This window comes from Diadema antillarum, unplaced genomic scaffold (genome assembly GCF_040938485.1).
Source record: "Diadema antillarum isolate AM-2024a unplaced genomic scaffold, OU_Dant_1.0 scf00000070, whole genome shotgun sequence".
Lineage (NCBI taxonomy): Eukaryota > Metazoa > Echinodermata > Echinoidea > Diadematoida > Diadematidae > Diadema > Diadema antillarum.
Genome location: NW_027270959.1, coordinates 1,348,683 through 1,372,308, shown reverse-complemented (window position 1 = coordinate 1,372,308; position 23,626 = coordinate 1,348,683). Strand labels below are relative to the sequence as shown.

Here is a 23,626-nt window from a genome sequence, read left to right as displayed (position 1 = left end):
AGTGTTGTCATTTCCTACGATAATGTTCTTTTCTCTGATTACTTCATGCAATTATATGCTAAAAGGACATTCTTCTGTCAGATAAAAGTAAAGCACGAAGGTATTTCTTGCCTGGGGGCTTCAAAACTACTTGAGCTACTGAAATGTCCAAGGAGACTGCTTATAACAAACAAAAAACTCCAGAGGTGTTTTGAGAGGTCACCTCCTCCCCAATCTCGCCTCTCATTGATTGATTGATTGATTGATTGATTGATTGATTGATTGATTGATTTGATTTGATTTGATTTGATTTCAGAGTTTCTTTTTCATACATAAATGAAATACAAAGTCAATTGAACGAACTAATTGAGCACAGTATAATTTCAATCTGACATTTAAAACAGCTAAGTGATTAATTCAAATATCCAACATTTTTTTGTAACACTTTGCAAAATGAAAAGAAGCAGGCAATATTTTATGCATAAATTTATTATTCAAACATAGGATCCCGTGTATCTGTCGTTCAAAGGCAGGGGCGGCGCAGCCGTGGGGGCCGTGGGGGCTCGGGCCCCCACACTTTTTGTGCACCATACAAAGGAATACTTAAGGTGTCATCACTTTGGGCCCCCACACTTTTTTCAACCCGGAAGTACGTAAGAGGCACTACAATGGGAGGGGAGAGAATGAGCTGAGGACCTTTTTTTTTTTTTTTTTTTTGCTTGTTAGCTGAAGAAACCCGGAAGTGGACGGGGAGAGATGAGCTGAGGACCATTTTTTTTTTTCTTGCTTGTCAGCTGAAGAAACCCGGAAGTGGACGGGGACGGTTTTTTTTTGTTTGTTTTTTGTTTTGTTTGTTAGCTCATGAAACCCGGAAGTGGGCCCCCACACTTTTGAAAACAGTGCGCCGGCCCTGAAAGGAGAAATTAAGCAACTCTGGCTGTAACAGAAATACAGGAGACCACCATCATAAGCAAACGCTTGACGAGGACAATGGTCTCAGAAATGATTGTCTAAACAATACGACATAGTAAGAATATAATATTCAAGTCACCACTCATTGAGTGGCGATAAAGAGCAAGAGAGGGGGGGGGGGGAGAATGAGGAGAAAAAAAGAAGGAAAAAGTGCAGTGGTGCATTGTGCGAAATGTGAAGTGTTTGCGTGGAAATGAGTTGTGAATATGTGCTAATGTTTATGTTTGTTGTGTACGTTGAGTTCGGAGCCCTTACTGTAACTATATAAATGAAAAAACAAGAGATAAATAGCAACCTGCTCTAATATTCGGACACTTATTGAGTTAACATCATATCTTTAAGCTGTCTTTTTAAATAGGTGAATGGATCTAGATTGCTTAAGGTTATCGGGTAAAAAATTCCAAACATCAGGGCCATGATGTTTTCAGGATTTTTGTGCTAAAACAATTCTTGGGTTTTCAAGATGATAATCAGATTAACGGCGAGTTGGGTAAGAATGAATATTGAAATTAGGAATTAGGAAGTCATTGAACACCGGGGAAATTTGGTTTAACATGTATTTGTGCATAAAGATTGCCGTTTGGAAAGCATGAATCTCATTAATCTTAAATGATTTTAATTGAGAAAACAATGGGTCAGAGGGAGATAGAACTGCAGCTGAAAGAGTGCCTTGTATGAAAGTATTTTTCCGCGTTGCTACAGTGAAATCTCATTCCTTGATACGCATGTACAAGAAGGAGGAGGATCAAAATAGCAATCATTCCAGTTATCACCCGTATTGCTTTGGAGATATTACATTGTTATTGTTATCGTTATTGTTATTGATATTATATTGTTTTTCCCCTATGAAAAGTGTGGTATCTGTAAAAGTCTATAAAACTTTGGATATCATCTACAGTTCTCTCATTACCATGATGTTCACAAGGTTCACACGGATCTTTTTCTTAACTAGGAACCTAGAAATCTCTATAAAGGTTTTGATTCAATTCGTAACGAGGATGGACATGTACCCCGTATGATAAACGCTATTATAGGTCGAGCACTGATAACTTAATATGTGATTAATTGGATGCAGCCAAGTTCACTAACCACGTGGTGGTAGAACGACATCTTCGAATAGCGCCCCCGTCGACCTAGGGAAGGCATGAAAGACTGCACGGATGCCGCTTTTCATTATGATTTCTCAGGCAGATTTTTCTTGATTTCCTCGTTCATGTGGGGACACGCAACTCACAGTGGAAAGGACAAGATGTCAGCACGGTAGGAAGGTTTGCCTACCAAGCAGCCAAACATGTGACTGCCGGATAAAAACGTCTAATCACAGGTATCGTGACATTGCCCTCGGATTACCGACAGATGGGCGCATTCCCATATTAACAGAGATTAAAATAGCAATTAAACGATAATCTAGATACAGAAAATCTTTGTTCCGCTTTGACGTAATCATAAACAATTCGTTCACCTTGCTTGTATATAGGCCAAATATAGAACAGACCCACGTCATTGCTATTACAAATGGCTGCGATATCATCTATGCCATGTTTCTGTTCTCAAACAGTTTGTTTCTCATTTTATTCTTTATCAAGAGGCACATTAATCAGTACATAAAACGCCACAAACATTAATCCAATTAATCAATGATAGTATTCATACATCCAAACTAAAGCATGAGTTGTAGAACGCACTTTTATTGCAATATTCCAATTTTCTGAGCAATCTAGGACTAAAAACCTGTGTCTGGGGTTTATACAAGACTTGCCAGACATAGGAATAGTCGATTTATACAATCCACATGCTACATGGAAAAGTTTGATTATTCTTGAATGATAAATTGGATCACTTGTATAAACGTGATAGGGATAGAAATGAAAGAGAATTAAAGTATAATTTACACTTACTTTGAATGGCAGTCTTTCAATACTCTGGCGTAGCCACCCCTGGAAAGTTAGCATAACAAGTTACTTTGTTCACCAGAAGTCTATAACACCACTCCTTGAAGGTTCCATCGGCACTGAACAAACTAACCCTCGGTAGTATAGATGCTCAAGCCACGCCCTATAGTGACTACGGAATATCTCATTTGCATCAATGAGTCGAATGAGCTACAACTTTACTCAAAGTTTGTTCACACTAGATATGAGCCCATGCATTAGGACGACTTGCCCACGGAGTAAAACTTACTATTAAGTTTCAGATAAGAGAGAAAAGTTGGAACCTTTCGAGTGCTTGAGTGCGCGTCGGCGTGCAGAGCATGTGAGCGTGTGTGTTTGCTTGCATGTACAAAGCGTTGTGATAAGTGAGAAATGATATTGGACGCGTTAGACATATCAATTGGCAAGCATGAAAGCTTGAATCTAATGATTTATCGGCTTATCAGTCTCGGCCCGTCGTCTCATTGCTTAGTCCCTTCGTCGCTAGCAAATAAGCAAGACTCAGAGCAGCCTATTGACGCCCTCAGTCGTGTCAAAACCATCATTCCGACGGCACTGTTCGTTCAGCTCGCATCACTTTGGAATCTTTCGCCCATTGTATCACTGGAATCATGAAGACTGTTTGGTGTGTGTCTCTTCTTCTTCTTCTTCTGGGAGCATTTGGTGAGACTTTGAGACCCTTCTTCTGATGTGTTAAACAGCTCTTACTCATCATCCGTTATAAAATATTAATGATAATAGCGAAATTGCATTTTTCATAGAACTAAAATATTCTAATTCTTTAGATAAAACCACAAAGAGGGAAGTTACTCCTAGCCAATTTAGATCACTTCTTAAAAAACTTAAACTTAATTCTTACTGATTTTACCAAATATCTTGTCTATTCTTCATTCATGAACTAGCTGCATTAATAAAAGAATGTTCACTGAAATACCAAGTATCTAGTCAGAATTTAATGTTAGAATGTTTTATTTTTTTATTTCTTTATGTTGGCTCGCTTTAATTATATCATGTTCATATCATATTTGATTTTGATGTTTTAATCGTCATGGGTTCCAAATCTTAGAAGCTAAGATTCCTAGTACGTACACCCCTCCATTTTGGCATAATTATTCTCTTTGCTTGCAGAATCGAATCTAATATATCATGACCCCTATTGCATTTGAACATTTTGTTTAATATGAATAAGTACAAAGTATACAGTGCATTATAATATGATGAAATGATGATAACTATAATGATCGTCATGATTTTGATGATAACAATTATGATGATAATAACAATGATGATGATATTAATAATAACACTAGTAATAATGATAATGATGATGATGATAATAGTAATAATAATGATAATAATGATGATAATACTAATAATAATAATGATAATAATGATGATGATGATAATAATAATAATAACAATAATTATGATAATAATGACATGACATATTGGCAGGTAAGCCATCTATTCTCATCAGCGGTCAAGATCAAAGAAAAGAAAGTTGAACTTGAACTTGAACTTGAACTTGAAAGATGAAAACACAAATATTGAATTAGAAATAGATTTTTGCGTTGAAAATCAACAAAGGGCAGGAGCGCATTTCGTTTTCATTAATGCTAAATAATTATCTAGCTTCTCTTACCAAAATTGTCTTTCTTATAAAATGATATTGATGTTTGTTTGTTTTTTCTTTCATGACTGTGTAATCATCGTCACTTTTGATATACGATTACGGTTTAATGGAAATGGCATTCTTTTGAGGCATAATATAAACGTAAATATAAGGTGCCATGGAATTCAGTTTTCTGAAATTCGTATATAGGCACCACTTTGATTCACAAGGACACCAATCGGCCAATATTGCACGGTTGTAGCTTTACACTCATGACAATGTCGCGATTTTTTTAATCTGACACTGCATGGCAATTTTGATGGCCCTTGTGACGATATACTTTGACATGTATGGTGTGTTTCAGCTCGCTCTGTCGAGTGTGCGCAAACGCAGAACGTTGTTCAGTTCGGAGTGATGATGAGTTGCGTCCTGGACACGTCCGTGATCAGATCTGGGCTCGACTACATCGGCTACGGGTGCTACTGCGGATTCGGAGGAGATGGAACCCCACTGGACGACACGGACAGGTAAGCCTATATGAAGAAAACCCGACCTCCTTTTCGACCAAACTTTCGGGCTGCTCCCGTTATACCCATACAGTCACCAGTTTGAGTCATTCCTTATCAAAGGCAAATTCTGTTAATGTGCATAATATGAACATTTTGTTATAGATTAATTGTTGATCTTTCAAAATATGGCAATGAGAAAAATAAAGGGCAATTTAAACTCATATATCTGTGAGACGAGTAAATAACGAAATGTTAGTAGAACACGTTGATGAGATTGTAAGATAATCGGATCATCTTTTCTGCAAATAGATTTTTTTTTGTAGTTGTTGAGAACCTTCAGTTGAAACCGTCCATATTGTTATCGTCTATCGTATGGATGGAAGTCTTTCAAAGGAAAAATTAATAGAAAAGAAAGCTAAGCTTTTCATTTAGGTTTTACAAATTGGTGATAATAGCAAAGTTTCTTTGTTTCATCTTCTGCAATGGGCGAAAATATAGTTTACTCTTTGCAAACAATATAAAATGATTAAGTGCTTCTTTATTTTGTTATTCTGCTATTGGATAGTTCACTTTGTAATCAGGAAAAAAGGCAAATTGATGAATTTGTAATGCGTGCATTACTAGATTTCGCATACAAGTTCACATCCCCGGATGTTAACAAAAGAGAGAGAGAAAAAAAAAACAATATCGCTGGTAACGAAATAGCTTCATCTCTCGTTCATATTCGGCCTTTTTTACAAAAAAACAAGCACTAACAGGTGTAGTCGCTGACATGATATTCAAGGCAACGATGATAATTAACGTCATTCGGCTCACTGAAATCTTGATCATGACCCGGGTCAATGTACGTCTCTACTACCGATGTTCGTTATTCCAGGGGTTCGTTTATCCAAAAATGAAAGAGGATCCTTATTTTTCAAGGGTACGTGAATTCAAATAAGGAAAAGAGGGTGCGTGCTAACAAACTTTCGGAATTACGAGCCTTATTTCGTTTTCCGATGAACGAACCTTCGGAATAACGAACTGCAACCTTCACTGCAGGTGCTGCGAAACCCACGACCACTGTTACACGAGGGTACAGACCAGTGATATGTGTCGGGGCTATAATCAGGCCTACATCATCCCGTACAAGTATCAGTTGAATGATTGCGGAAGTAGTGAAGCAGACATCAAGTGCAGTAAGTCGACATTCATTTCGGGGATGACTATGGTGGAGGGTATGCTGAATGTTTATTTCGAATGGTTTCATTTCTTACTCAGGGAAGTTAAAAGTCTTGAGATGAGGGCTATAATGGTGAGGTTGGGGCATACTGCGTATTTCACCATCTTTTATAGCTAGATTATGGGTCAATCAAAATGATTTCAGAGTGACGCAATAACTTAAATATGAACTTTGGGGAGAGTCATTTTTGCAGTTTTACCATCACGACCTCGGCAGCACATACGAAGCTTTGCTCGATGATATTCCCGTACGCTTTGCTTTTATGCTTTTTATGCAAATATTTCTACTAATCATTTTGGGGGTTTAATTTACCCAATTACAAAGCGTTGATTTGACATCAAGATAATTTCTGAACCAAAATAGCGCGCTATTTCGAGGGATCTTCTGATGAAGTTTTCTGATCAAGCCTGTACAGAGTTTTTTCACTTTCTTTCATTACAGTGGACGAGAGCGCGTATAGCTCTGACTACGCCTACACGCAGTGCGCAGTGGAGATGTGCAAATGTGACATGGCTGGTGCCAAGTGCTTCCGGTCGGCCAGGTCGACTTACAACCCGGATCTTCGGCGCTACAAACAGTCAGACTGCGTTTAAAGACTGTCCGCATCAGCACGGATCCGTATACGTCTACCTACTCATACTTGGACGGAACATTGATCTCACACAGATTATCGCTTTGAATTCAATCGGTGCAAGAGGTTCGGTTAATCGGAGAAACTCTTGAAACTATTTACAAGGGATTTCAACAAAAAAAACTCGGTTTGTAAACTTGGTAATCATAATCATAGGGGATACCATCTACTCTTATAATTTCCATTTCAAACAAAGTGATTGGTATTCAAATTTGAGAATGCATTGATAATGCTACACAATGCGTCATTGCTAAATTGTACGAAAAGCGGTCAGACTTCAGAAAGAAATGACGTAAGAAATCATAGCTAATACCGTTTTCATTACATCAGCGATGAATCCAACTGCTTAATTTGAAAGTGATCTATGAATAATAAACAAAAAACAAAAGGAATCAAATGAATGGTGATATCATATTCTCTTCATGTGTCCCTTGGAGAGTGAAGAGAAAGCTAGCATCCGATTCTCTCTCATTTAAAGATGAACATTTTTGACAAATTTGTGAAAAGTTGAAGTGATAGTTAATGCTCTATAGTAGCAGACTCATTAACCCCCTCTCTTTCTCTCATATATATATATATATATATATATATAAAACACGTCTGATCAGACGTGTTTTCATGTCTGTTTCAGAAACGGGTTTGATTAAGATCTTTTGTCACACCATGGGCACTGATGAAGAGTGTGACCTTGCCTTTCAGTATTTGAGAGCTATGCTCCGTTTTTAAGATCTTCAAGATCTAGGATTTATTATTATTTTTTACGGCGTTCTTTTTCTACTGATTCGTTTAGATATAGATATATATACATAAACCACATTATACCACGGTGTGTATATATGCATGTATAGGTTATAGCATTATACATAAACATAATGACATGTTGAGAATTCACGTATTGGCTCCACGAAGAAATGAAGAAATAAAATGGTAATTAATTTTTTCCAATCAAAAAAAAAAGTTTATTCGACTCGAATTTTCAGCGGCCTCCGCCTTTTTCAGGAGTCTTGACAATGACGGTATTGTTTTACTTTGTTTTAATACCGTTATTGTCAAGACTCCTGAAGAAGGCGGAGGCCGCTGAAAATTCGAGTTGAATAAACTCATTTTTTTATTGGCCAAAAATGCATTACCAACTTATTTCTTCATCTATATGTAATATATAGCACATTTGTCTATTTTGTTAAATTAACAAACTGAGTACCATTCTGCATAAAAAAAGTATCCACTCATTGAGACACTTTCATTTTATTAGAGAAACAAGACTGAAATATTGTGTCAAATCGGATATGTATACGTCGTCGGTAAATCAACGCAAAGACGTATAACACGTGCATCACCTCTTCAAATGTGGAGCACAAACTACTTACAACCAGTCGTAAATGTTATCAAATATTTCATAGGAATCATAGGCACCAGGGCGTCGCTTCAGAGACAAAAATATTGATCTACATTCTGAAAGGTTTTCCGCTTTCAAACGTCCAAACGAAGCAAATTGATAAATGCACGAAATGCATATCGTTGCTCTATATCCGTTGTGATTCAGTAACGGATGTCGCATTCGTACATCGGAAAGGATGAACTTCTAGCGGTGGTTGTTGCTGAAGTAGCCGTTGAATAGTATCAATTACTCTTTCAGTGGTAACAATTAAGGAGGATATCCATCCCAAAAATAAATAAACTTCAAAAGAAAGAAAAAAATCCCAACAAAACAATACAAAAATGACAAAAATCGGATAAGAAATAAGGAAGATATGACATTTTGAAATTTCACGGTTTTTTTTTTAAATTTCTTGACCGGTCCTTATAAATATTCAAATCAGCAAGTTGACGATGTCATGCTCCCGCAATTTCTTATTTGTTTCATATTTACATGAATGACGAAAATCTTATATTTTCAACTACATAAATATAAAACTTGTCTTGAAACCACCCAAAATAAAATAGAACAGAACTGTAAACTCTGCTGGATCTTAGTATGAGAACTTGCTTTTACTTGTTTTAGATAAAAATAACAGTTTTTTCCCGAATTTTAAGATGATAAACAGGAAAAAATGTGAGGGTATGATATCATCAACTCGCTCATTTGAATATTCATAGGGATAGAAATAAAAGTGCATAAAAACATTCACACTAAATGGTAGCTTTCCGATTCTCGAGTGTAGCCATATTGGTAAATAAGCATAACAAGTTTGTCTAACCCTCATAAGACCACTCCTTGTTGGTACCATTGGTATTCTTAACACATTGGTCTCATCTGGCAGTGAATGAGTTAGCAACGCCTAGTGACTACCGAACATCTCATTTCTATCAATAAGTCACATGAGCTACAACTTTATTCAAAGTTCGTTCACACTAGATATATGAACCCAGCATGCAATAAGACGATTCGGGCATGAAGTAAAAAGAAAAAAAAAGTCATGGAAAGAAAAGTTGGAAGCTTGCGAGTGCTTGTGTGCGTGTCTGCGAGCGAAGCGTGTGAGCGTGTGTTTGTTTGCATTCATAAGCGTTGTGAGATAAGTGAGATATAACATTAGACATATGGCGAGTATAACTGCTTGAAGCTAATGATTCATCGGGTTATCAGTGTCGGTCTGTCGTCTTGCTGGTAACAGTTGTGTCAAGATATTCATTTCGGCGGCACTCTTCGTTTGGCTCGCATCATTTTTGAATCTTTCGTTCGTCGCATCGTCAATGATCGCAGGAATCATGAAGACTGTTTGTTGTGTGTCTCTTCTCCTTCTCCTGGGAGCATTTGGTGAGATTTTGAAACCCTTCATTCTTGTTAAGTGTTATTACAACTACCTCTACTCATCATCATTTAATACATTATGTATATGATAAAAACGAAATGATGATTAAGATGATAATAATAATAGTAATTTCATATAATAAGATATAATATAATATAATGTAATGTAATATGATATAATATAATATAATTTGTTTGTTTGTTTGTTTGCTTTTATTTCTGCATTCAATCAGATGCAATTTGAATGCAAACTTCAAAAAGTACAAAGACAAAGAATAACAAGTGCAGTGAAATAAATCGATAACAGTACATAAATAGATTCACATAGGTGATTGCATTGAGCAATGTAGATACACAGAAACATAAAATAAAATATACAGTATTTTTCAGTAAACAGCAGAGATAATTGAATGCAGGAGACCACCATCATAAGCGATTAAGCTTGAAATGGATGGAGGCCTCATAAAATGACTATCCAACGACATAACTCTCTTGGAGGAAGGTGATCAGGTGAGTGCAGTGCAGTTGCAGGTGAGAGTGCAAGATGCAGTTGTAGGAAGAAAATTGAGATTGACAATAAGATGACAATCTATACTATAAATATTTGTTAGCTCAATTGGTTTGGAGAATATAATTGTATCAAATATCGTTTAAGTGAAGCTTTCAAAGAATAAATACTTGAACAAGACTTTATATTATCCGGGAGATTATTCCAAATATCCGGACCCGAATGTCTTATAGATTTGTGTGTCACTAATAATTTGGGATTCAAAAGGTGGAAATTTCTACATATACGAGTAGGGTACGAATGGACAGAAGTATTGAACCTAAACATGTTATCAAACGATGATGGAAGTTGATGATGTATATATTTGAACATAATTACTGCTACTTGAATAATATTCAAATCAAAAACCTTCAATGTTTTAAGCTCATGAAATAAAGAATCAGTATGAGCCAGAAAATGCGATCCTGTACAAATACGTATAACTTTCTTTTGTAATTTAAATATAGAATTTATTTTGGTAGAGCCGCAAGTGCCCCATACAACATTGCAATAACTTATATATGGGAGAATTAAGGAATTATATAATAGAAATAAAGTTGAACGAGGAAGAAAGAACTTCAGCTTGGAAATTATCCCTATATTTCTAGAAATACACGTTGCAACATAATGTAAATGCTCATTCCAAGTCAAACTTTCATCTATATATACTCCTAGAAATTTTGAATTCATTTTCTTTTCTAATGGGATATCATCAATGTTAATATGTATCAACGTATCTTCATTATGAGAATGAAGTTTGAAATGAATAAAATGAGTCTTTTTTATATTCAAAGAAAGTTTATTAGACTTAAACCAATTTGATACTTTACTAATTTCAATATTTAAAGTGTCATTTAAAATCTTAAGATCTTTATGAGAATAAAATATATTCGTATCATCAGCAAATAGAACAAAAGAGAGAAGAGAGGATGTATTTATGATATCATTAACATAAAGAAGGAATAATAATGGGCCTAAAATTGAGCCTTGAGGAACACCACATTTAATTAAAAGGGGGTCAGATTCACAACCATTAAAAATAACATATTGTCTTCTATTAGTTAGATAATCTTTAAGCCATAAAAGTGCTTGTCCTCGAATACCGTAATGACTAAGTTTGGTGAGTAAAATAGAATGATCAAGAGTATCGAATGCTTTACTCAAATCGCAAAATATACCTGCAACATGTTCTTTGTTTGCAAAAGCACTCGTGATTTTGTCATAAATTTGTATTAGTGCTAAATCAGTTGAATAATTTTTTCTGAAACCATATTGATTGGGAATAAGTAAATCATACTTATTAATAAATTTAAGAAGTCTATTATAAACAATTTTTTCTAAGATTTTGGATATACTAGGCAATAAAGAAATAGGACGATAATTGCTAATTTCATGAGGATCATCTTTTTTATGTACAGGATTAACTTTCGCTATTTTCAGCAGGTCAGGGAAAATACCTTGTGATAAAGAAAGATTAAATATATAACTTAACGGTTCTGCGAGTGGATAAACTATTTCTTTCAATAACATCATACTTATTTTATCAGAACCACAAGATTTAGAGCTATTTAAAGATTTAGTGATACTAATGATTTCACTGGGACTTGTTGGGTTAAAATAAATAGACTCTTGATTTTGGTCAAAAAGATAATCTGTAAAATGAGCAGAAGTATTGCTAATTTTAGTAGCAAGTTCCGGACCGATATTAACGAAAAATGAGTTAAATGAATTAGCATACATATTAGGATCATTTATTTTAATACCGTTTAATGTGATATCATCCGTTGGCGGAGAATCAGGCTTTTTACCTAGGACCTCTTTAATAATTTTCCATGTTGCATTAATATTCGAAGAAACCTTTTTCATTCTATCAGAAAAATATAATCTGCGGGATAAACGAATCAATTTTGTCAATTTATTTCGATAAACTTTATACATATTCAAATTAGATTCAGTTGGGTTACGAATATGTAACTTATACAAAAAATTACGAGTGTTTATGGATTTCAAAATACCTTTTGTAATCCAAGGATTTCTTGGTTTATTTCGGTTACTTTTTATTCTGCATAAAGGAATATTATTTTCATAATAATACAACAATTTATCATTAAAACATTTATATACCAAATTAACATTGTTAATACTATAAATATCTGTCCATTCCTCTACAAATAAATTCTGTTTCAATAATTCCACATTACGTTTTGACTCTTTATAGTACCATATTTTATCATGTAATTTATTGCGACCCACTTTACATTCACAAATTGAAAATATTGGTAAATGATCAGAAACTTCAGAACATAATATACCCCCCATAATTGTATTATTATACACATTCGAAAATATATTATCAATCTGAGTTGACGAGTGTGGATTTATCCTGGTGGGTTTATTGATAATCGACATAAAACCATATGAATACATTAAATGCATAAAATTAAGGGAATTATTGTTATCGGATGTGGGGGAAAAGTTAATGTTGAAATCACCAAAAATAAAAACATGTTTGCTTTCATTACCTATCTTATGGAGATATAAATCCAATTCATCACAAAATAATTCACAATTCAGATCAGGAGGTCGATAAATTAAACCTATAATAACGTTTTTAGAGATTGGGTTCTCAATTTCAATAAATAACGTTTCTGCATATCTTAACGTGATTTCAGAACGGATTTTGAACTGTAAATTTTGCGCAATATAAAACGCAACACCGCCACCCCTTTTTCCTTGACGATCAGCCCTAACTAATTTATGATTGGGTAAATTAAAGATATCTGGGGAGTTTTGATGTAACCAAGTTTCACTTATTCCAATAACAGAAAATTCAAAATTGTTTAAAGAGTGCAAAAGATTTTCCATATATTCAAAATTTTTATTCAAACTCCTAGAGTTTATATGAAGAAGTGAAATATTATCTGAACTATACGATACAATATCATTGAATTCAAGGGGTGTGTAATATTTACTGTCGCGCATAGGCATAATGTCAGCAGGAATATCGGGGGTATTCACATGTGACGACGCCATTCCGTAATACAGAGATGTAAATTACCGGAGATTTGAGAGACAACAACTGCATAGGTGCTAATGTGCATTTTGCAAGTGCATACTTCTGTGCAGGTGTGTGTGCAAAGTGCAAATGTGTGTGGGGTTTCAATATACAATACAAAATTTGGTACAATTAGACCCATCTTGGTCACACTTACAATAATTACTAGTACGCAATTACAACAGATCACCAGGGGATAGCCGGACCACTCAGTATAAAGGTGTTGTGTTTTAAAACACGTACAGACAGAGAATTCAAGGACCGTGACACTTGCCCAGTTAAAGTTCAGGGAGACTTTCCCGTATACAGGGGGGGGGGGGGGAGTAAAGGGGAGTAAACAGTAAAGGTACATTTCTTGCAACATCTGTATTGGCCATTGAATGTGGGACTTTTAACCATGCACCCATTAACACACGTATCAGAGAAAAAAAAAAACAGTACAAATACTGAATGGAAATCAGGGTGTTAATAGCAACCCGTTTAACATGCGTCAAACGCAGGTGCTACTTGCAGTGGCTTAATTACCATTGGAGATCAGTCGGCCGTGGCGCGAAAAAGCAGCCACGCCTCGTGTCGACACACAACATGTGAACGATTATACATTCATGGAAACTGCTTACTGTACATGTATACGGACGTCTTATCAATGGGTTCGGAGTTTCAACAGGTGATTCGTAGAACAAAGGGATTTTTTTTTTCCCGGACAGTTCACAGGAGGATAAATATCTGCCAAAGCAGTGAGGGATGTGCTGTACTAAAAATAATAATAATGATAAAAAAAATCGGAGTTCAATACCAAAAAGTGTGGGAGGTTTAAAAGAACCATCTACCAGTTATAAATTAAAAAAGATTAGTGACTTTCTTTAAAAATTTAAAGTTATGGGTTCAAAAACATTTTGAAACTATGAAGTGAAATATGTGGGTAGAAATGTCTGGCTTCAATCTATACGTGAAAAAATGAGGTACTATAAACTGTCACCATACTGTGGAGAATGACCAGGTGGTGGATGAGCATAACCTTGCAAAATTGAACCGTGTATCCCTAAAATGATGACGGAAAAAGGTTTTCTTTTTTTTCCCGTTAAACTTTCTTGATAACCGCCATCAAAAAAAAAAAAAAATATATATATATATATATATATATATATATATATGTACATATGAATGTATATAATAGGAAATAAAAATGGTTGAAACAAACCATGGTTCTATCATTCATTACACACAGCGTTGGGAGTCACAGTGGATCAACAAGGAGGACAGATAGCGGAGGCGTGGAGGGGAAACCTCGCCCTGACATTGGTTTACGCACAAGACACGTAATTAACAACACATATATTTGTAGTGATGTTACAAGGTACAATTGAGTTCTACGGTTAAATATCGAAAAAGGAAAAATGTATGGAAGCTTAGTTGACAATTGGTTGACTTCAGATGTTCTTGCTCAATAACAATAAGTTGTAAGAAAAAGGAAAACTGTCAACCAAAGAGCTCCGGATGGGAATGTGCTTTGACATTCCCATTCCCAGTAATGGTGGACTTGGCAATTGAAGGCAACCGTTTTCGATCAAAGATTACGTAACTTTTTTACGAGTCAAAGGGCGATGCCCGTCAGATAAATCCAACAGGGCAAATAAAATCTTCCTGTATGGTAGCTTTTTAATGGTTCCTGGAAGGTAGTGACAAACATACATTCTTTTCGTGGCTAATGTGTTAAATTATTTTTTTTCTTTATTTGTTATTTTTTTTAACTCAACCGACGCCATTGTGCCTTACATGATCCTTAGCCACAATAAAACCAATACAAGTTGATCATGAGAGTCAAAGTGTCGAAGTATTTGACCCCTCCATACGAACAGGAAAAATGGCTCAAAAGACCGATATAAAATATTAGATTTAATTTTTGCCGTGGTGAGGAAGGGGAGCCACGCCCTGTGTCTATATTTTAGACGTGTGTGGACAACTATAAAGACTACACATTTATTTGTTTTTTTATATATAATTATGGTTACGTTGCAGAAATAACTGAATAAAATCATTGGTTGACACAAATTCATTATACAAATTCATTACAAACTTTAGAGTTCCTTTATATGAAAACCAAAGGACCGTGGCCCTTGTCCAGTTAGGGAGGGGAGGGGGGGGGGGGGAGTAAAGGGGGAGTGAAGGTACATTTCTTGCAATCTCTGTATTGACTATCAAATACGAGACTTTTAACCATGTACTCAGTACCCATTAAAAGACACGTCGAAGAAAAAAATACTGTACAAATATTGAATGGAAATCAGGGTGTACAAACAGGAACCCGTTCAACATGCGTCAAACACAGGTGCCACTTGCAGTGGCTTGATTAACATACAGAGATATAAGTAGGTCGTGGTGTGAAAGAGTAGCCACGCTCAGTATCTACACTAAACATGTGAACGATTACACATTCTTGCAAAATTCTGATAGTACACATGCATAGAATAAGAACGTTACGTCAGTGGAAACACCTCTGACTGTCACAAAGATGATTTGCAAAACAAAATAATTTTGTTGGGCAAGTACAGGGATAAATGCCTGCCAAAGCAGTGCAGGGGATACTATACTGAGAAAATCGAGGTTCAATAACAGGAAGTATGGAGGTTTGTAAAAACCGTTTGCCAGTTATCAGTAAACTTCAAATTGATTAGTAACTTTCATTCAGAAAGTTGGAGATATGGGTTCAAAAAAGTTTTGAAACTTAAAGGGAAACAGGCAGGTGAACATTTCTGGCTTTACAATTGATACGTGAAAACGTAAGGTACTAATTGTCAACATTCAGCTCGCAGGCTGGTTGGCGGATGAACATAACCTTGCCGATTTGAACTGTGTACCCCTACAGTGATGACAGAAACTGATTTCCCTTTTTTCTCATTAGGTTTTTCACCTTACCGGTTATCAAAATCTTTACAATATAATGTGATTTCTTTAAATATAATAATTTATGAAGTGAATCTCTATACATTGATTCACAGTGGATCAACGAAGAGGTCGGATAGCAGAGGCGTGGAGGGGAAACCTCGCCCTGACATTGGTTTACGCATGCACAAGACACGTAATTGGCCACATGTGGTGAGGCTAATACACAATTGAGTTCTATGGTTGAATATCAAAACAAGGAAAAATGTATGGAAGCTTAGCTGACAATTGGTTGACTTCAGATGTTCTTGCTCAGTAACAATAAGTTGTAAGAAAAAGGAAAATTATCAACCAAAGAGCTCCGGGTTGGAATGTGTTTTGACATACCCGGCCGCAGTGATGGTGGATTTGACCATTGAAAGCAGCCCATTTTCAATCAGAAATTATGTAACTCTCTTTATTTATCAAAGGATAATGCCCGCCACTAAATCCAACGGGCAAGACAGGGTATAAAATGGAACATTCCTGCATGCATGGCAGCCTTATTTAGCTGCTGAAGGGTGGTGACAAACATACATTCCGTTCGACGCTAAAACGTCAAATGTTGTTATTTCTTTTTCTTTAATTATCATTTCTTCTTAACAAGCTAACGCAGTTGTGCCTTTCAGTTGTTCTTCGTCACAATAAAACCAATACAGATTGATCGTAAAAGTCCAGGTGTCAAGGTATTTGACCCTTCCGAACGAACAGCAAAAATGGCCTAGAAGACCGATGTAAAATATTGACTATAGCTTTACCGTGGTGAGGAGAAGGAGCCACGCACTGTCTATATTTTAGACGTGTGTGAACAACAAATACAGGGATTTCGTGTTTATTTTGTTTGTTTTTTTATACAAAAGTATAGGTATGCTACAGACATTATCTGGATCATCGGTTGATACAGAGGATATACAAAATTCAGAAGGTAGTTAAATTAAGCTCGAACGTAATTCATCAATAACAATTCACAACAAATGAATAGATAATTTGTGTTAAGAAGTACTTTTGAATGCAATGTATCGTAGTAACAAAAGAAAGGAATGGAAGGTTATGCCAGTAGAGGAAGAAGATTCACGCACGTGGTTCAACATTTTTAAAGGCAAAGGACTACCTTACATTCGCCAAAAGAAAAAAGACAACAAAAATAGAAAGAAAAAAAAAGGACCAGAGTTATCAGATAAACCTTACTCAAAACGACTGGACAGAATTTCACTACGAAAAATAAGACAACACAAAAAGCAAATATTTAAGCAGTCGTTAAAGTCAGATTACTACTGTAGTGAATGCATGCTTTGAACAAACCAATCTAACCTTGGAAATATTTCGGTGCTATAAATTTGTTGTTGCAGTGACAAATATACATTCCTTTCAAGGCTCATGTGTTTGACTTTCTTATTTTCTGTTAGTCAACATGAATGTGCCTTGGGTAGTTCTTAATCACGATGAAAGTCAAGGTATCGAAATAGTTGACCCCTCCATTCGGCCAGTGTGCCTAGAAGATATTAAGCAGCCGTGGCGTGGAAGAGAAACAGCGTCCTGTGTCTGTTTTAGAAGTGTGTGAACATTATAACTACATTGTACATGTTTTAAGCTGTGGGTATAAGCTGTGGGGATAAGATTATTGATTGATACAGGGGATATACAAGACTCAGAAATGGGTTGATACATGCTCGAAGTTCAAATAACAATTCACAGAGAATAAATAAATTACAAATTGTGATGTTGAGCTGTATTTTTGAATAAGATGTATAGTATTCACATTTTACAAGGAGTGATGGGTCGTCCCAATAGAGGGAGAACGTTCACGCATGACATTTAACGTGTTCGGAAGTAAATGGGATCTTACGTTTGCCGATAGAAAAAAAAGGCAAACAAGTAGAAAAAAATGAGAATTTGACTCATCAAATAGACCTTTCTCGTATGAAGCAAATTGGACACTATATATATAAAAAGAATTATTATAAACATCAGTACCACAATCACTAAAGTGAGTGTAATGAATGCATGCCTCCAATCGATCTGAGGTGGAAGTATTTCTCTGCTACATCAAACATTGCATTCCATTTTTTCTTTCGTTATAAATTTCCTTGGGTGTAATAACGTAATAAGCAATGCATAGTACACCGGTAAAAATTCGTTTCGCGGGGATTGTCAAGAGTGTGGAATGGGGTCATCATTGATGACAAATAAGTTCAGATTTAAAACAACAAATAAGACTGTACATCCCTCACTCTGACCCAGTGTTCAGTATGTTCGGCTAACATGAGCTTGTACGTGAAAATCACAGCCGTGGTGTACAGGAAAAGTAAAGCTCTGCTTCTATTTTGCGTTGAGAGCATGACGCATTGTGTACCTCTGGTACCAGTACGGAAGCTCGTTTTTATTCTGTTTAGTTTTTTCCCCATTTTGTTAATTGATATTCATTTTTTATATAGCAAAAAGAAAAAAAAAAAGGTCATAAAAATCAAACATTCTGTGTACGATATCTTTATGGTTTGCGGTGAGACAGAAAAAAGAAAACCACTCATATTACTTCATTATAATATGACAGAAATTTAAAGTCATAATTACAAATTAAACTACAATACCGAAATGTATCGAAATGTACAATATATTGAAGGTGTTTTTCCCTCTACATGTTATTATAATTTCAAACCGAGGGATTTTAAAGTTTGGATAGAAAACACATTGGAAAAAGGCTTATAAAGAAAGTGCCAAAGCAATGTGAAACGCAAAAGAAACAACGTTTGCTATTTTTCCCCCCTCAGTTTCACATTGATTATAATATGTAGCTGTAATTCATTTTACTTCTTATTTCTGAACCACTGAGAAAAAAAAAATACCAAAAAAACAAGCTAGGTCACCTGAGGTGATGAGGGGTTCAGTCTTGGTAAGGTTTCCATGCTGTTGTTCCTTTCTCTCTCCACTGAAGGACGATGTTGACTCCTAGTAGTTTAATTCTGGTAGACAGGTTTTTTTCCTTTCGCAGCTTGTAAGCCACCTCAGCAAGGTGGCCGCGCCGGGCTTTCAACGTGGGAGGGAGATCGGTCCTGACGGTCATCCGGGAAGGGGGAGACGGGTTGGTTCCGTCTCCTTCAGGGGTGTTCCTCGGTCGCTTTTGATTCTCAAAGGTGGAGAGGATGAGATCCCGGTCAGCCATCCGAACGAACTTAGCGATTATCGGTGCGGGGGATGGGCGGTTTGAGGCTGGGTGGTGGGCGTCAGCGTTCCCGTGTGGGTTGCGGCGGGGAAGCCTGTGGGCGTTAACTAGCTGTATTCCTTTGGCCTTCTCTTCATCCAGGCCGAGGAGTATGAAGACATCAGTAAGCGTAGTGTAAATGTTTTCCTCTCTTTGCTCCTCAACACCGTAGAACAACAAATTCTGCTTCCTGTAGTAGATTTCCGTTAGAAGCAGTTTCTCCTTCAATTGAGCAATTTCTTCTTGTAGGGAGGCACGTACTTTCGGGATTTCCTTCTCAACTTCAGCGACCTTGGATGAGTTCATTTCAACACTGGCCTCTATGTCAGTCATGCGACGGTATAATATGATATGACGGTATAATATGATATAATATAATATAATATGATATAATATAATATAATATAATATAATATAATACAATAAAATATAATATAACATAATATGATACAATATACAATGGCAATACTGTATTTTCCACAGGTCGACTAGAGTTCTGTAGGTCAGTAAAGCAATAAAAAAGTATTTACTCTTCACGGAGCTAAATCACTCGGTTTTTTTTTTAAAAAACCTTACACTTTAAGTTTTAACTGATTTGATCAAATACCTATATCTATTTGTTATTCATTCATGAACTGCAGTAATTAAGTAATGTTGACTGAAATACTAACAGTCACAACATCTGTATGTAATTATATTTGTATGAAGTGTACAAACATAAGAATCACAGTATGTTTATATCATATTGGATTTTTATGTGTTTAAATTGCCAGGGTCTGCATCTTGCGAGATAAACTAAGGATGTTGACATTAAAATGTCTCTTAGATATGGCTATTTCCTAAATGTATGCATCAACACTGTTAGGGAATAAATTATCGAAAGAGGAAGAACGGTTAACAGGAAAGAAATACGTAAAATACAATTGAAATTAACCGATTAACTGAGACTCTGAAATGAAATTAAATCATATAGTCCAGTATATCACAGAAAAACAAAGACCGGTAGAAAACATCTTTATATGTTGATTGAATTCGAACGTTCAACAAAGTGCGAAGCTGTGTTCCTATAAGTGAAATTGAAATTGGGTCGAAATTGAACGTCAATCCAGCTTGCGCAAATTGAATGATGTTGATGACGATGATGAAACAAAATTCATATAGCGCCAGTTATCTGTAGAATTCCAAATTTGTGTTATCAAATTGAATAGATTTTTCTCAAAATTGAGTGAAATAGACTCTAAAATTATTGACCAGGGCCCTGTTTCATAAAGCTGTTCGTATAGTTACGAACAACTTACGAGCGACTGGTGATCAGTTCTGATGTGCTATACTTATCAGAATTTCCATAATTCAGCACAAGAACTGATCACCAGTCGCTCGTAAGTCACTCGTAACTTTACGAGCAGCTTTATGAAACACCCCCTGAAATGAGCCGTAAAAGCTGAGTAGTGACCAAAACACATCTTTTCCCGCCAAATTTCATTATATTTGCCATGTTTGCATTCGAATTGAACAAAGAGGGGTTCAAATTCAAGCAATTTTGCTCACTGATCTACTGTGATGGTTCATTGATTCCGTGAGCATTCAATTTCGTTTCATGTCAGTCTTTATAGATTCTTTTTAAGTTCCATTTTGAAATAAAAGCCCACTATTGCATGGGTGTAGATCTACAATGTTTCGATTCTTCCATATTGAACGGAAAATTTTAATGGCCTTCGGGTCTGTATTTTGCACGTGATTTTTTATTATGATTATCATTATTTTTAGTGCACTCTGTTGAGTGTGCGCAAACGCAGAACGTAGGTCAATTCACAATGATGTACTCGTGCCTCCTCGACATGTCCGTGAAAAGAGCCGTGTACAATTACTTCGACTACGGGTGTTACTGCGGAATCGGTGGCGATGGAACCCCGCTGGACGACACGGACAGGTAGACCTAAAACCCGACCTGGGGTTGCTCAAATAGAGAGCGTTTACCCAGTTCCCATTTTATCAATTCCTTATCGAAGATAGCTGAATTCTGTAAATGTGCGTAGCACGATTTGATCAATAGATTGACTTTAGGTTAAAAAAAAAGTGACGACAAGGAAAAAAAGACATTGAAAGAGTAATATACCTAATTTTACATAAATAAATCATGTAGGTTTAGTGAATGCAGAAAATGTTACTAGAATACATTGATTAGTTTTGAGGAAAACCTGTCCATCTGCATGCAGTTATTATCATTATTTTTTTCAAGTTCTGGTTGAAACCGATATCGCTGGATATAAGAAGGCTATTTTTCTCTCTGTGTTGCCATCCATGGAATGGATAGAGGCCTTCCACAGGTATGAAATCAATTTTAGAAAATTAATGGAAAAGGAAGTTATAATCTTTTTATTTAGGTATTACCATATTGGTGATGATATCAAAGCTTCTTTGTTTTTATTTCATGCTATAGAAAAAAAAAACTGTTTCTTTATTTTCCAAGTCATGATTTTGTTGTCAAGCCTAAACTATAACGGCCACGTTGTAATCAGAAAAGCAGATATATCGGAGGTGATAAACAGATTGATAGATTTCTCTTCAAAAAAAAAAACCTCCCAGACTTTTAACAAAAAGCAACATCGCTAATTAGAAAATATAATTACATCCCTACCTCATTTCTTCTCTTTATTTTACGAAAAGCAAACGCTAACAACTGCAGTCGCTGACATGGCTCAACGCTGATAAATGAAAGCCATTCGGCTCACTGTAATCGGACTCGGGCCAATTATCTAAATGGTTTATGTACTTCTCGAAACAGGTGTTGCCAAACCCACGACCAATGTTACACGACAGTTCAGGCCAGTGACATGTGTCGGGGCTACCTTCAGACCTTCATGATTCCCTACAAGTACGAGGCTACTAATTGTGGAACCGCTGAAGCAGACGTCAAGTGCAGTAAGTGGACGAGTCGACATTCACTTTGGGGATGACTCTAGCCAGCAGGGTGGAGGGAACATATTGAATGTTTATTTTCATTTGAGGCTGTAAGTCTTGAGATGAGGGATATGATCCTGAGTTTGGATCATACTGTATTTTTTTTTCAAATCTCTAATATAACACCATTATGCAGAGCTACTAAGTCTCACGCCTACTGTGTGAGTCTAACTATCCAACAACCCATCTCACGCCCACCCGGCCAGGAATCATTTTTCTCACGCCCTCCCCCCCCCCCACCCCGAAAAAAACCCCAAACAAACAAACAAACAAACAAACGCGGCAAATCAATCATTGATTGGACGACAAATCTGCTTATGCTGATCTTAGTAAAGTGATTTTTTCCCCTTTTTTATGGCTGGAGAATACCGATACTGGGCTGTATCTTACATCTATTTTCCTTTAGCGAATAATCCGATGGTCTTTAAAGATTTTGCCATCAATAATTGACCAAAATTGTGACAAAAATTTGTGAATGTTTTGCAGGACCGCCTCCATCACGACAAGATTGTACAATAGGTGTGCGCCAAATTGCACAATTTCAATTCCAAAATTAAACAAAAGGTAAATGGGAGGGGGGGAATCCGTTCCACGCCCATCCCTTGTGTTGCTTCGCTAAATTGTAGTTTCTATTTCACTTCCACCGTCTCCTAAACAGTTGAGAAACTTGGCCTCTCTGCATTATGGGTCTGCCAAAGTGATTTCAGAGTGTCGCAGCATTTAATAACACAAAGACCTCATCGACATCACAGGGCAGCTTCGCTCAATGTTTCCATACGCTTTGCTCATAGAGCCAAACCTACGAAGATTGACCGCCATGTTTTACATGTTTACTTTAATTTACTGTGCATCCAAGCCAGATATTATGATGCAATTCATTTTATTACATTTGATGTACATTCCTTCATTGAGAAATATTAAAATAAACTGAATTGAATTGAATCGAATTGAATTGAATCATTGATAGTTAGACCGATAATTTTGAAAGCTTTTCAAGCAATCATGAATAACAATTATTTGAGATCGGGACCAATAATTTCAAAGGTTTTCAACCAATCATAAATAACATTTATTTGATATCAGAATAGTTTTTTAGACCAAAGTAGCGCACTATTTTGAGGGATCGTTCTCATGAAGTTGTCTGATTAAGCCTATACCTAATTTCCACCCTTTCCCTCCCCACAGTGGACGAAAGCGCGTATAGCCCTGACTACGTCTACGCGCAGTGCGCAGTGGAGATGTGCAAATGTGACATGGGTGGTTCCAAGTGCTTCCGGTCTACCAGATCGACTTACAACCGTGCTCTACAAGGCTATACTAAATCAGACTGCGTTTGA

General features: G+C 36.2%; 2 protein-coding genes across 2 annotated transcripts; both read left to right on the top strand.

The window, feature by feature from the left end:
- The first annotated feature begins 3,493 nt into the window (after nucleotides 1–3,493).
- LOC139716817 (phospholipase A2 AP-PLA2-I-like) lies at nucleotides 3,494–6,818 on the top strand. The gene is made up of 4 exons (XM_071628348.1): nucleotides 3,494–3,545; nucleotides 4,859–5,021; nucleotides 6,045–6,181; nucleotides 6,667–6,818. Exons 1-4 carry the CDS (start codon nucleotides 3,494–3,496, stop codon nucleotides 6,816–6,818), a joined length of 504 nt encoding a protein of 167 aa, XP_071484449.1.
- Nucleotides 6,819–21,142: 14,324 nt separating this feature from the next.
- On the top strand, nucleotides 21,143–23,626 carry LOC139716816 (phospholipase A2 AP-PLA2-I-like). The gene is made up of 3 exons (XM_071628347.1): nucleotides 21,143–21,258; nucleotides 22,114–22,250; nucleotides 23,475–23,626. Exons 1-3 carry the CDS (start codon nucleotides 21,143–21,145, stop codon nucleotides 23,624–23,626), a joined length of 405 nt encoding a protein of 134 aa, XP_071484448.1.